This window comes from Notolepis coatsorum, assembly GCF_963971535.1.
Source record: "Notolepis coatsorum genome assembly, chromosome: 7".
Lineage (NCBI taxonomy): Eukaryota > Metazoa > Chordata > Actinopteri > Aulopiformes > Paralepididae > Notolepis > Notolepis coatsorum.
In genome coordinates, this window is record NC_140171.1 from 2212012 (window position 1) to 2228199 (window position 16188).

The 16188-nt window shown below is 38.9% G+C and overlaps 1 protein-coding gene across 1 annotated transcript in view; it reads right to left on the minus strand.

The window, feature by feature from the left end:
- The window catches only part of sp2 (sp2 transcription factor), a 56680-nt gene that overhangs the window by 32392 nt on the left and 8100 nt on the right, over positions 1-16188 (minus strand). Inside the window, exon 2 of the mRNA XM_084318184.1 lies at positions 3071-3147. Coding sequence (XP_084174310.1) covers positions 3071-3147 — 77 coding nt within the window. The remainder of the gene's footprint in view (positions 1-3070; positions 3148-16188) is intronic.

Consider the following 16188-nt stretch of genomic DNA (forward strand, 5'->3'; position numbering starts at 1 on the left):
CTTTATTTTGCTCTCAAAGTGCACCAGATTGATGAATTTAACTTTAAAATGTACAAAAAAAACTATAATTCCGGGGGGCATGCCCGCGGACCCGCCTAGAGGGTCGGAGGTTCACCCCCCATAGTCTCTAAAAATCCTGTGGGAAACACTGTTCCCCTATTATTTCATGCACACTTTGTTCATTGTTTTAAATGATTATTTTCAAAGTTATTTTGTGCATCACTCTGTTTTGAATTTGATGCATAAAGCAAGCATTTGTTGACTCATGTTGTATACTCATAGAGTATTAAAACTTGGAACTTGAAAAATATCCGTTTAAGGTAGATAATAGGGATGGGCGTGAGTAATCGATTACTCGTAGCTATGAGAAAAATCGATCTTAAATTATTAATACTTTTTATGAAAAAAAAGAAAATTAAAAATGTTTAATTTTTTTACATATTTGTTTCACATGTATGTGTAAGATTATAACCGTTTGTTGGTTTCCGTAAACATATATGTGAATTAAGAAAACTAAGTAAACATTTATTTTTTAATGATATTCCAATTTTTTTTTTTTTTTGTAATACACGATCACTCGAGTATAGCATGCGATCAATCGATCTGGATTCTTCTTAACACTTTGATCGCCAGGGTTAAATTCATAATTTACCATGCTTCGCCAGCCCTATTTAACATGGAGAAGTTCCCCTTCTTTGCAGGGCTATAACTTTTTAAATTGTATTGCTAAATTGACATTACTATGGCCCATTCAACGTCCTATATCTATTGTTCAGGGTGTAGCAACGTTATACTTTTTCATTCACATATTCATACTAAAATACGGTCTAAAGTATAAGTATGTTTTTATCGTTTTCTGCAGCTTTCTCCAGAACGTGATTTATAGCCCTAAATGCATTATATTGATGATGAAATACAGTTTGATAGGAATATGCGCAAGATAAAAAAATTCAAATGGACGTACTTCTAGAAGTTACTATGTATGATCTGATGATGACCGGATGGGGGGGGGGGGGTCGTTTATAATTCTGTGGCCAACGTTAGATGATTCATCTAGTGTGGGTGATATGATCATTAGAGTAGTTAGTATCAAAGACGTTAAAAAAAGAACGTTGAATCTTACCGTAGCTTCCTCGCGCCGTTGGGCGATGAGCGTGGAACAGAAATATTCCTATTATGGGGTGTAGAAATATTCTATCCATTTCCAGGTTGTATAATAGTATATACGTCCAAATCATGTTGTTTATCGAGTTATTGGTAACGGATTGCTATCCGTTGTGATCAGCTCGAGTCCTGAGACTATTACCGAGTGATCGGACCGAATTGAAATGAGCACCAGCTTTCATTTCCTGTTTCCGCCCTGGGCGATCTTGAACCGTTGGAGAGTTGAGAGGGGCTCAACAGTAGATCTCAAGTCTCCGGGGGAGAAATATGATTTCGATCACAGATTTTTGAAATATTGATATCAAAGACGTGGTACGGCGTCTTTGGCAGAATGAGCATGGCGAGGAAAGACGTCGTACGGCGGTTTTGGCGACCATAGTGTTAAAAACGCCCATCCCTAGTAGATCAAATAAAAAAATAAAATTAGAATAATTTGCGATTAATCGCGAGTTAACTATGGACAATCATGCGATTAATCAGATTAAATATTTTAATCGATTGACAGCACTAGTTTAAATCAATGGGGTTTTTCTTCATAGTTGCAGATAAAGATTAGGCTACACTAATATTATACTATTATAGTATATGACTCATCATACAATTTTGTATAAAACATTTATCATAAATGATGTAGCCTGTCTGCATCGGCTTGGCACTCTGCGTTCCATCAAGACGTCACCATCACTTTCGTGCCAACCGTGCCCTTATTGGATTATTTATGTTGACGAAACTGATGAGGTATATTCATTAACACTTAGCCACGAGAAATCTTGTTAGTTCATGCCATGCGTTGAGTGCCAACGACGAGAAATAAAAATGTTTAATAGTCATTTCTTTTATTAGCGATTTCCATTCATTTTTCATCAATCTAGCCTCACGTTACCACTGGGACTCTCTGAGCTCGAACAGGGAAAATACCGCCCCCTATCGTCTCCCGGATGGTAATGCACCCTTTGGATTGGACTGAATGAAAACGCATGGGGGAAAGAAAATCCGGAATCCACATTTTACTTGTCAGGCATGTAATCCGAGCCGATTGCAGTCTTTGTGGTCCCTCAGAACAGCGTGGAATATGTGTTTCAAGAACCCAGCGTTGGATCAATAAACGCGATCGATATTTGGAATGGCGATCAGGAATTGGAATAATCTTTTTGGAGAACATCTGATCTGAGGTAAGGAATCTATTTTACCAGTCTTGGGATAATCAGAGCTTTTTTCACAGATATATCAACGTGTCTGTGTGTGTGTGTGTATGACGTTAGCGCTGATCAGGAAATAAGATAATCGATTTTCAGCCCGCTTCTCTAGCGTGCTTAAGTACACATATACTATCGATAATCTAGCGTTTATTTGAAAACGATTCATAAATAGGCCAAAAAATTTCACGTTGTTTGTGTATTCCAGTAAAGGGCGATTCCTGTAGAATCACTTTTCTTTTCTGGAAATTTTCAAAAAACGAGCGTTTTTCAAAATGGTATAAAACGGAAATGTACCGATAAAAAAACAATCCGTTTCGACAATGTTGACTGCAAGCAAGTCATTGATAAGCGACGGGCGTATTAGACACATAGCCATAATTTAAGATATAGTTTATGCGTTCGCAAATGTGCTCGCCCTCTCATTGAATAGAGCGCTGGCACTCAAGCGCTAAATCCTGCGCCCCCTGCTGGCACTCAAGCTGTTAAAGAAAGTTGATTTAATAAATAAATAAAAAGACTCATTTAATCAGATTAATCACTTTATTCAAATTGAGGATTTAGTGTGAGGATATTTTATAAAAAAATATATATATATATATATTTTACCTCTTTTTTTCTAATAAAAAATTAAGGTTCAAATGTCTGTTTGAAAAACCCTGACAAAGTTCGAAGCCCAAAAACAGGCTTCAGGGGACAGCTCTACTCACTTGTGAGGACGTAGCAGAAGGCTGGAGATACTCGCTGGGACTGACAGCAACACTGGTGGCCATGCTGTCCTGGTGACCTGAAACACAGAGCGTTACACTCAGTCAAATTAAATGTAGACTATAAACGCCTCATGATCACAGCACATGACAATAACCGCCGAAACCCATTTACTGTAGCTGTAAATTAAAATGTAGGGCAACTACTAGGATGCAGATAATGATATCATAACCGAGATTAACATTTCTGTTAACCGATAACTGATATTACCAATGTTGATATGATCCGTCTAAATAAAACACATTTCTATGTTAATAAAAATTTTGTACGTAGTAATTTTGTACATATTGAAACAACGTTAGCCCACAATCCTGTGCTGCATCGTTGTCACATGCAAGTAACGTTACCTAAACAAACAGCTTGGTAAAGAAAAAGACACACACACAGCAGCTAGACAGAGAAATGATCATCAGTTGTTCACATCGGCCCAATTTTTGCAGACTAATGCAATCAATAAGAAAATCACTATCACCAGGCGACATACGTTTGTCGATATACTAGGGATGGGCATTTTAAATAAAAATCCAGATCGATTGATATTGATCGCATGCTATACTCGAGTGATCGTGTATTACTCGTAAAGGGGGGGGGGGGGGGGGGGGGCTCCAAAAAGAAATAATTTGAATATATATATATATTTTTTTACTTAATTTTGTTCATTCACGTATATGTTTAAGGAAACCAACAAACAGTTATAATCTTACACACGTGAAACAAATATTATTATTTTTCATAAAAATTATTAATAATTTAAGGTTGATTTTTCTCATAGCTACTAGTAATCAATTACTCAGTTATTATTATTATTTTTTTCACATCTGTATCGTTCCGATGTCAAAATAGGGCCGATTTTAACACTTTGACTGCCTAAAAACGCTTTACAGCGTCATTGCTGGCCATGCTAAAGTTGCCGGGGGACGCTGTACAGCGTCCTTATATCAATATTTCAAAAATCTGGAATCGGATTCATATTCCCCCTCCGCTGGCCTGAGATTCACCAGCAGGACCCACTGAGCTCTCTGGCGGTTCAGGAGCGCCATCTGGTGGCCGATCGGCGCAAGCGCTTAACAGGAAGCGCAGTAGAGGTTGTGCTAGATGTCCGTATTGCTTCCGGCCACTCGGGATAGGTTCCGGCACTCTAGCTCGTCACTCTACATAGCGATCGATTGCCAATAACTCGATAAACAACATGATTTGGACGTATATACCATTATACAAGCTGGAGATGGACCGGGTAATAATATATCCCATAATGATAAAATTTCTACTCGACGATGATCGCCCAACGGCGCGCGGAGACTGGGGTGAGTTTCAGCGTGTAACGTTACCATCTTCGATACTAACTGCTTTTATCAACATTTGACCCACATTAGATGATTGGTATAACGCTGCCCACGGAATTATAAACGCCCCCTCGCCCATCCGGTCAACATCAGATGACGTGTAGTAACTTCTAGAAGTACGTCTAGTTGGAATTTTTTATATCGCGCTGATTGCCATCAAACTGTATTTCATCATCAATATAATGCATTTGGGGCTATATATCACGTTCTGGAGAAAGTTGCAGAAAGAGATGAAAACATACTTATACATTAGACCATACTTTACTATGAATATGTGAATGAAAAAGTTTAACGTTGCTACACAATGAACAATACATATAGGACTTTGAATGGGCCCTAATAATGGCAATGTAGCAATAGAATTTAAAAAGTTATAGCCCTGCAAAGAAGGGGACTTTCTCCATAGACAAATAGCGCTGGCAATCTATGGTATATCATTAATTTAACCCAAGGCAACCAAAGTGTTAATTAAGAAAAAAATTATAAAATTCTATTTATTTAAAAAAAAAAAACATCAGTAATTTCTGAAAATAAATTACAAACGTTTTTTAAAAATGCGTTTTGGAAAATAGCTCTTTATTTGATTATCATAAAAAAGTGTTTTCTACACAGAGATATCGACATCAGTAAATATCGGCCAGAACAGCAATATTAATATCAGTAATCGGTATCGGCCACAATTTCACATCGGTGCATTACTAGACGCATGAAAAACCATCATCATCGACCAATAACGATATGGTCGTCAATACATTGTACGTACTAGGGATGCCGGATAACACAGAGGCCCTCTACAGAAAGGGACAGAGCAGGCTGTTCTTCCTGAGGAGACTCAGGTCCTTCAATGTTTTCAATAGACTGCTGCAGTCATTCTACCAGTCTGTAGTGGCAAGCGTCCTCTTCTATGCTGTGGCATGCTGGGGGGGCTACATCAACTCGAGGGACACCAACAAGCTAAACAAGCTGGTGAGGAAGGCTAGCTCCGTGGTGGGAGTCGAGCTGGTCAGACTAGAGGTGATGGCAGAGAGGGGGATGAGAAGGAAGCTGGCTGCTATCCTGGAGAATCCCTCCCACCCCCTCTTACGACGAGCTAGTCAAGATGAGAAGCACGTTCAGTCACAGACTCATACCCCCCCCCCCCCCCCGACACTCAACTAACTATACTAGGAACCTAAAAAGGACAATAACACTACCTTATGCATACTGCACCTTATGTGAATACTGTATATTTCAGTGAGTTAGTTAATTATATTGACTTGTTATATTGTTTACAGCTTGTTTTACTACCTGTACCTCCCCTCCCCCATGCTGCTATGATGCCTGAATTTCCCCAAGGGGATCAATAAAGGAATAACCCATCTTATCGTATCAATTAATTGAAGATCGATTGCTTGCTCGTTAAGGATTTACTCGAACACATGACATTTACTCGATCAAACATCAATGATATGTTACAACGTTGTCGGTCTCTTATTACATTGTAGGAGTCAGTAGAATGGTGTATTTTCAAAGCATGTTTCAATGAACAGATAGAGGGAGCAATATAGCTACTGTATGACGAGGAAGCGACTCCGTGTCTGGGAAATAAGCAAGGGGTAAAAACATGAGTGACGGCAACTTGCACAGTTAAGCAGGCTAAGAGCAGCGTTGATTTTGAAAAAAATAATAACCCAAGCCAGTCTGCGCCTTTATATCGAAAACGGCATGATCGATATGGTTTACTTGACGGCGAAGGATTTCGGCTAGTGATGCACGATATATCGGCCGCCGATATAATATCGGCCGATATGGCCGTTTTTTACACATCGGTATCGGTCCGATATCAAGATAGGGCCGATATTTATATATATTTTCTTTTTACATGTTTTGGCCTTAAATAGTTTCAAAATATCAGTAATTTCTGAAAATAAGTTACAAAAGTAAAAAAAAGTATGCGTTTTGGAAAATAGCTCTTTATTTGATTATCATAAAAAAGTGTTTTCTATACAGAGATATCGACATCGGTAAATATCGGTATCGGCCAGAACAGCAATATTAATATCGGTTATCGGTATCGGGCACAATTTTCACATCGGTGCATCACTAATTTCAGCAAACGATAAACCTGCTTGAGCCAGCGTGCCATATCCCATTCTGAGGCACGACCACCTCGCGCATCGAGGAGAGCTAGACTGAGGGCTGGCAACCACTGCGGTTTTGCTAACTAACGATAGAAGCATGCGAGTCAGTCTCAGACATATTTATGTTCCATAGGCTATCTTGTTGCAAAATAATAATAATAATAATAATAATAATAATAGCCTCATTAAAAATACTATTGTTGCTTCGTTAGGTTGTTTTCAGAGTTTATGCATGCAAGTTATGTAACGTTAACTTCAGACGGCCCACCCTTGTTTGACGGCTTCCCGCTGTTGGCTTTGTTAGTTCAGATTTCAGTGTTTTATGCACGTAATCTGTTATTTAGCTCGCCTGTTTAGAGTCGAGACAAATGTGTTTTAATATGTCTAGGCCTATTTCTATGTTTCATATGCCATGCAATGTTGCAAGAATGCAATATGTCGCTGCTGTATAAATAAACCCTTTGCGAAAACGAATGCATTTGTTATCGTTTGGTAAATTTGGTATTTTTAGTTACAATTAGGGATGTCCGATATTATCGGCCTACCGATATTATCGGCCGATATCGGCATTAAAATGTGATATCGGAAAATATCGGTATCGGTTTTCAATTTCTTTCAGTTTTTTTTTTTTTTTACATTTCTATAACCTTTATTTACCCAGGCAAGCAAGTAAGAACAAATTCTGATTTTATTTATTGTCAAAAGTATGCATAATGTTGTGTTAATTCCACAACAAGAGATATGTAATGCATATATAGGTATCGGTTGATATCGGTATCGGAAATTAAGAGTTGGACAATATCGGTATATCGGTAAAAAAGCCAATATCGAGCATCCCTAGTTACAATTGATCGATTAATTGCTTGTTAACGTCATCAATGATAGAGTCAGGAAAGTGCTTACAATTTGCAACCCTAGTACGTACCTATGGTGAACTATGACCTCTAGTTGATTACAGCAACAACCACTAAAGACACTCTGTAGTGAATAGTATTATATTAGGCTATTTTGCTTTATTTCCTCAAATAGGCTCTATTTCCAGGCTTGAGTCAATCGGTTTCTACTTACTATAATCTATACTATGAATTCCAATAGTACGGATCAGCTTAAAAGGTTGGTGACGTGAGTTTAACTACATTCCTGGACCCTGGATGTGATGTAGTGTCTGCATTTAAACTGCAGTGACTCATAATTAATAATTAGTAGGGATGCACCGAAAATTATCGGCCGAAAATGGTTAAAACGGCTCTTTCGGCCGAAAGGGTTTTAGCACCGAAAATATATGACCGAAAGTCAAATAACGTGTTGTTGTGATGGCGTCATCAAAACGCGACTACAGACATACCGGTAGCATGCGCAACATGTAACGTGAGCAGCTTGGCAGCTCTTCCTGCATTCTACAGCCTGTGATAACTAACTCCTCTTGGGAGTAGGGATGCCCCCCGAAACCCGGTTCTAAACTAAATTAGAAAAAACCGGAGTAGTGATCAGCTCCGACGTTAACGGTACTGCTATCAGTAGTCTAGGAGCGGATTAGCTACGGAGCTAACAGTGTACCATCCATCTGCGACGCAACAGTGGCAGCAACAGTGGACACGGAGTAATGTTAACGTTATGACGAGTTCATACTACACTACACGTATGAACTCGACATAACGTTAACGTTACTCCGTTTAAATGAAGTGTTTAATTAGCAGCAATCTGTTGTTGAAAATGTATCGTTAAACCGGAAATGGAAATGCGAGGACAGGAAGTCGTCATCAATCGTTGTAGTCTTTTAGTCTTAACAGTCTGGAATTAATGTATGCATTCAAAAGTGCTGAATAAATGTTTTATGGGCCCATAATAGTGATTATTAATATTATTTAAGTTAAGTTTAGCCATAATCATGTCTTTTGCCATAATCAGGTAGCTAAAAAAAACAAAAAAAAAAACATATATATTTATATTAATCATTTTCGGCCTTTGGTTTTCGGCCAACTGTTTCCTATTTTCGGTATCGGCCAAGAATTTCCCATTCGGTGCATCCCTAATAATTAGTGCATATAAGCAGGAGCGCTCCCCAGGCGATCATCTTGTCCCTGCTAGTGCAGAGGTCACACTCAGTAAGAAGGGGTCTGAGTCAGGACACCATTAAAAGCTTGTTTGGGGGGAGGATCTGATATAATTTGCACATTCTTATCTACTCAAGAGGCGCACATGCACCTTTCAACCTTTTGTGAGGTTAGGCTTCCTTTTATGTGGCGAGTTTGTCACGACCACAGGTTTATGGGTTGAATAGTCTATAAAGCACACAGGATTTAGGCTACTGAAACCCTGACAATATACTGTATATATTACTGTATACATATCCACTCTGTGCAGTGTACACACTACATACGATATCTATATCTATCCCATACCTACTCTTTATTAGTTATACCAATAGGCAATATGGCTTACTACCATAGTGTATTTATACCTGTATCACTGTACATAATACTGTATATACATCAGATTAACATATTTACTCAGTAGCCTAGTTATATATATTCCATTGAATCGCTATATATTGTTATATTGAAAATAAGTTTGCATCTAACCAGAGTGCAAGGTAACAGCAAAGTGTGCTGTTACCTTGCACTCTGGTTAGATGCAAACTTATTTTCGTTGTACTGTACAATGTAGGGGTGGGAATCGCCAGAGACCTCACGATACGATACTATCGCGATACTTGCGTCACGATACGATAGTATCGCGATACTAAATATATCACGATACGCTGAAAATATTGCGATATTATTATTATTTTTGGTTTTTTTTTGCTCAAATTTAAGCTCAAAGTTTTTTCGTTTTTATTGCAGAACATGGTATTTTCTCAAGCAGACAGATGTAAACACTGCATGTACCTGACAAACTGAACTGTTTGTATTACAGTCATATTCCATGCGTCTGTGTGTGTGGACTACTGTACTATTACAGGTATTGAAATTAACAATGCAACTTCCTTATACAAAAATACAAATAAAATTGTTATGAATAATTAAATATCGATACTTGGCGTCCCTGTATCGATACAGTATCGCCACGCAAAGTATCGCGATACTACTACGTATCGATTTCCCCCCCACCCCTAGTACAATGGCAATGAATTTGAATCTAATTAAAAAGCTATGTAAAGACAAGGCACTATTAGAACTCATTCAAATATCTTGAGCCAAAAGTAGGCCGTGGTACATTGACTATTTAATGTACTTCCTCAGTCTTCCTCAGAGTCTAGTCTTCCTCAGAGTCTAGTCTTCCTCAGAGTCTAGTCTAGTCTTCCTCAGAGTCTAGTCTAGTCTTCCTCAGAGTCTAGTCTAGTCTTCCTCAGAGTCTAGTCTAGTCTTCATCAGAGTCTAGTCTAGTCTTCCTCAGAGTCTAGCCTTCCTCAGTCACAATCTTTGACTGTGAATAACACTAAATGCTAAAATTGACCAGACCTGAAAAATCTAAGCAAATGAATAAAGGGAAGATGATTAACAGGAGGTTTTGTAGATCAGTACTGAATTCTGCCATCCGGACACATGCAATTTGAAATATGATTATAGAATATCAGCCCTATAAATGACCTTATTATGGCCAAGTCGCACATCTATGGATTGGGCCAAATCTCCCCTTTCCAATGGCAGAGTTCAATCTGGATTTAGTATCACCAGGCGTGATTCACAAACCGTGAATGAAATCTACTGTAAGTACAGTTACTTTTTATAATGTACATTTCTCCACCATTTTTCATCAGATTGTAACACCGTTTTTTGTAGAGTTGTTCCGATACGAGTATCGGAAATGCCTCCGATACTGCCTAAAATGCTGGTATCGGTGAGTACCCTCTAATTCCATTATCCATTATCTGAAATAATGGGGGGGGGGAAAGAAAAAAAAATCTAACTAACCCTAACTAACCTTACTGTCATGCACTTGTCCTAATAAACTAACCTACACTCAGGGAGCGAAATTAACTTTTTGACTCACCGGCCAGTGGCGGGTAGATGGGAAGAATCTACCCGCCAAGCATATTTCTTACCTGCCAACTTTTTTTTTGATAAAAAAAAATTATTATTATTTTATATAAAAACATTTTTTTTAATAAAATATATACATTATATAATCATACTACTTGTGATTGTGTTATCTGCGAGACATCGCCACCTCGCTGTCTGCAAACAGCTCCACTGTATACTCGAGTGGCCTCCAGCTCCAGCAAGGATTCTCCGGCGCTGCAGCTGGTCCCTAAAGGCTACATTCAGCATGCAAAAGGATTCTCCTGAGCTACAGCTGGACCCTATTCAGCAGCCCTCACTCATGCGATGTAAGCCAGGGACTCGAATATGCATGTTGTTGTAGGACATTGATGTCAGGAGCTATCTGTAGCTACTGCTGGATGGAGTTGGGACAACGCCTCAGTGAACTATTTAGTTTACTGCGACATTTCGTAGTGACTAGTGAGCTACCTAGCCAACGGAGGTATTGTGCACTGGACTATTGCTGGAGGATTTGTTGATGTCGGGAGCTATCCGTAGCTAGCCGGCTGGATAACGTTACACAATGCCTCTTGTATTAAACTAAGTGAATAGTTGACTGGGTCATTTTGTAACGGTAGCTAACGTTATCTCACAAAGGTCCCACACTGACTAGACTAACGTCACGGTGAGGCAATAGCCTCTGTTTACATGCAGGCATACAGGGGTAGGAGCAGCAGCAGCAGTGCGCTGCATTTCTGTGCTGAGACAGCGAGTGAGAACTCTGCTAAAGAATTGGATCATGATTTTCGGTTTTCACATGACTATTTGATTGCCCGCCACACGGCGGTCAGACCTCTCAGTGGGAGGCGCCAAACGTAAAAACTGAGCGCCAATGGCGCTTGGCGCTCTCTAGTTTCGGTCCCTGCCTACACTGTAACACGAAACACTTTGATGAACATTGTTACTCAGCTGATAGAGTTGTACCCTTCCTGATGACTTGTCGTACAGAACTTGTAAGTCGCTTTGGATAAAAGCGTCAGCTAAATGACTAAATGTAATGTAATTCTGCGCTCCGATACCATATGCCGTCATTTATAAACAACACGTGCTGTATCCTCCTACTGAGAGTGAGCATTATAAAACAAACGTGTTTTTAATCGACCGTGAATTAAAGCGGCAATGCCATTTGTCATTTTAACAGCAGATACTTTCTTAAATGCCATCGTCCCGACAGCAGTGTGACAGGGAGCTCTGATGTATTCGCTTGCTGGTGTTATTAGCATTAGCTGAAGAGCTAACCGAAAAGCTAGTTTTAGCTTTAACGTTACCTTGGCTAAAGTTGTGGCTATTCATAATCCAGCAATAATGGCTGGCAGACCTGCAAGCAAAGTACAGCAAGTTGGCAAAGGAGTATTCCAAGGTAAATCACTTTTTCACCAGTAACGTTTAGGGCTGTCTTAAATACTTCAAAGCTTCGTTCGATGGGCATGGGATTCGAATATGGAAAAAAAATCAATTATGTAAAAAAAAAAATTGCAAAATCAACTCTGCCTCTCTTTGTTAATTACAACAAGCAATGCTGTTTGTTATTTAAGATGAGGTTGGACTCGGCACCGACAGATGTGTTCATTGTGCTGCTTTTATAAAGCCTAAAAAATGACTGCTTACAATATTTCATGAAAGCAAACTGTTTAGTTTGTCTAAGATTTTAAAAGGTTTAAACTTTACAGCACTGACAAAGTTGAACAAAGTGCTGTACAAGTCCCACAACATAAAAAAAAAAATATATATATACCGGTATATATATTTTATTTTTTTCCCCAAAGCTTCGAATTAAAATCGAATCTCGGCCCCGAAGCTTCGAATTCCAAAAAAATAATCGAAGGTCAGCCCTAGTAACGTTATATTGTCTTGTTTCCATCTAACCTAGCTCGCGTTAACGGCTAGCTCATGCTAACGTGGCTAACTGATCAACCTCTCGCACACATGCACGCAATTAATGACATAATGCGGACAGCCATGATACCAAGACAATGTTTAGCTTTTAGTGCCAAATGATAAGAGTCTGAGGCGGAGTCTCAAAAGACAATGTTGAAATGTTTCAAAATGTTCAGTTGCTATTGCATGCACTCATCTGTTTCACTACACACATGCGTGCATGCTTACCAACTGTCAGTCTGCAACACTACTATCACCGACATCTAAGAACGGAGATCACCCCTTGAATGGCCCTTCTAAGGTTTCTCTCCTCCTGTGGTGTATTTTTTTCCTATTGTTAGGTTTTAGTGAGTTTTTCCTTACCTTCGCGTGGGGTATGTCTGGGAGTGTTGCATTCATTCATTTTGCATTTATTTGAAATTTGTTGGACCTCATGGTGTTCTTGTTTTGTTCTTGACTTATTGTTATGTTTCTTCTTGACTTGTTTAAAGAAGACGTGTCCGGCCCATGGGGACATAAACGTGTGTTGTCGGGCCTTACAGATAAATTTGATTTGATTTGAATATTTATTGTGCATTAAAAATCACAACAGAGCATCTGCTACTACAGTAGCTAACCTAAACGGAGCCGACTGGATAGGAAATGCAACGTGTAACCTCCGTGCGTGTGGAATCAATGTCACAACAATGTCACGTGGGTGAACTTTTTTGAGCATAGTTGTATAATACTAATCTATACAATCACCTGTTGAATAAATACCATTACTTTATAGTTATTACTAAAAAACAGTATATATATAATAAAACGGTAGCTGTAAAAATAAATTATTATGATTTATATAATAAAATATATATATTTTTTTTTACTGGTATCGGATCAGTATTGGTATCGGGCGATACCCAAAGCTTAGGTATCGGAATCGGATCGGGAGGGGGAAAATTGTATCGGAACATCTCTAGTTTTTTGCTAGACGTTCACAGAAAGGTAGAGAAACGTATGGCAATAACGTTCAGGTTTGTGGGAAATAATCCCGAGAAATAAAAAAGTTTATCCAAAAGTCAGATGATTGACAGGGGCTGGCGTGAGCTGGGTAGTGTCGTTTTTCAAAATTCAAAAGCCCTGGGTCTCTTCTAGGGCTGGACGGTATTGTCTAAAATGTATATCACGGTATAATTTGAAGCATAGACGGTACCGGTATATATCACGGTTGGATGGGTACCAAATTCTGTACTTTTGAGGTACCGAACCGAAACACGTCGGTACTACCGAGTATCGAATCAAGTGAGAAACCAAAAAAAATAATAATAATAATAATAATTTCTTATTAATTTCTTTTTTTTACTTTTTTTTCATGTCAACGTTCACACGCACAATATATGCTTACCTAGGATTTGACTTGATTCAACAACAAAGCAGTTGGAGCAATGACAAGCCGAAAACTGTCGAAATTGTAGTTATTTGAAGTTTGGATTTTTTTTACGACTGAGGTGGGTAAATTAAATTTCTTGAGACTAAAGTACCGAAAAAAGGTACCGTTGGGTACCGGTATCGATTCACAGTAGGGCTGCACGATTTTGGGAAATAATCTAATTGCGATTATTCTGACAGATATTGCGATTGCGATTTGCGATGCGATTATAACATATTGAAAAAAAAAATTACAAGAAGAATGTTGCTGCTTTCTGTAGTCGGGTCCCAACTGCAAAATTACTGTATTACCCTGTATTATACACTTTTACTATCATGTAGACTATTCTGCTTTGTGTTTACATGTGATGTATTGTATACATGCACATTTATTATGTTCTTGTGTGATGTATCGCACATTTTATTGCTGTGTGATGTATTGCAAATGTTATTGCTGTCATCTTGGCCAGGTCTACCTTGCAAAGGAGATCTTGTATCTCAATGGGACTTCCTGGTTAAAAAAAAAAAAAAAAAAAAAAAATTAATTGCAGGCTTGGCGATTTGATAATTGCATCATTCCAAATCGCGATTTCGATTAAAAAACGATTAATCGTGCAGCCCTAATTCACAGGTACCGGTATCGGTTCAAATGTGAAAGGTACCCATCCCTAATCACGGTAGGGGTGGACGTAGGGCTGGGCGATATGGAAAAAAATCATATCGCGATAACGATATGATAATGTTATCATATTTCTCGATATCGATAATTATCAAAATTGTTATAAGTATATTTTTTTTTTTTTTTTTTTTTTAAACAACAGATGTATGTTTATTTTGCAGCAATTCTTTGTCATTGCCGCCATCTTTAGTGTTACATCCCCTCACACTCCAGTTCTCAGGCTGCAGCTGGTTTAAAAGCTAAAGTAAACCGGCTTCTCTGCTGGCTGTGGCTCCAGGGGAGTTGAACAGTTCTGGCTCTGCTAGTTTATTTTCGATCTTTTGGCGCTTTTTGGTGGACAAACCACCGCACATGTGCACCGTGACTCGTGACTGGAGACTAGCTCTGCTAGCACACATAGCCTACTGTGTACAGACGGTTTCAAACTGTATTTTAAATTAGAAAGCAAACAAAATAAATGGACAAGAGAAAAATAAATCTCAATTTGGTCAGTATTGTCATTTGGACAAGCAAAGCCATTACTTTAAGTTGCAGGCAAGAAAGGCAAGTCTGTCCACTGTCTCTGGTTTTAAAACTGCCCTGTTGCAAGTCCAAAAAAAAAAAAAAAAAAAAACGATATTCGATATCGATTATTAAAATATATCGCGATATTTATCGTTATCGTTATATCGCCCAGCCCTAGGTGGACGGTATAAACGGTATGAATTTGCTCTAGGGTATGGATTTTGACTATACCTTGTAACCGGTAGAGCAGCTCTAAAATAGCAATGACGTCATGTAACCACAGCAAGACTATTTCACTCGCATTTGCCCCTAAAAATAGATAGAATTAGTCATAGATAATAGATATGTGCAAATTAGAAAAAGTTATTTAGGAGGCTTCGCGCAGTGGGCGTGTCAACACGCAATTGTCATTTCATAATAAACACATATCACCACGGCGCACAGCAAGTTTCTATTTCAGTTCCTGGCATTTTTAACCAGTGGAGAAAGGTAAGAGATTTCCCTATCGTTTTTCTTATATGAATTATTCTACGTTAATAAAAACATACCTGGTGATCAACTACAGTTTGCCGTGAACATTATGATATGGGTGTAGTGTTCTGATAACGACGGCTGGGCAGCGGGCCTAGATGCTGGATCTTGCGAGAAGCATGCAGCTGCAGAGCCGGCAGAGCGGGGCCGCTGTGCCTGCACAGTGCAATACTCCAATTCAGCCATTGGCAATTCAGCCGTTGGGTGGGGGGCGCTGTTGAGCGGGCCTGTGACCGGACCTGAAAGCGCCCCTGCTCTGCGGCTCTGCAGTTGCATACACTATTGGGATTCGTTGGGAGCAGCACGGAGTCTCGACTCGGGACTTATTTTATTTGGAATATAATGACTGTATACGCAAAAGTAGCCTAGTTTTAAGTTAAAATATTATAAATCTACATGCCTTGACGATGTCATTCTTTATATAGCCTTTATATAATTCTAACTGAAACACTGATACCGTGATATATACCGTTACCGTCTATGCTTCAAATTATACCATGATATAAATTTTAGACCATACCGTCCACCCCTATATCACGGTAGGGGTGGACGGTA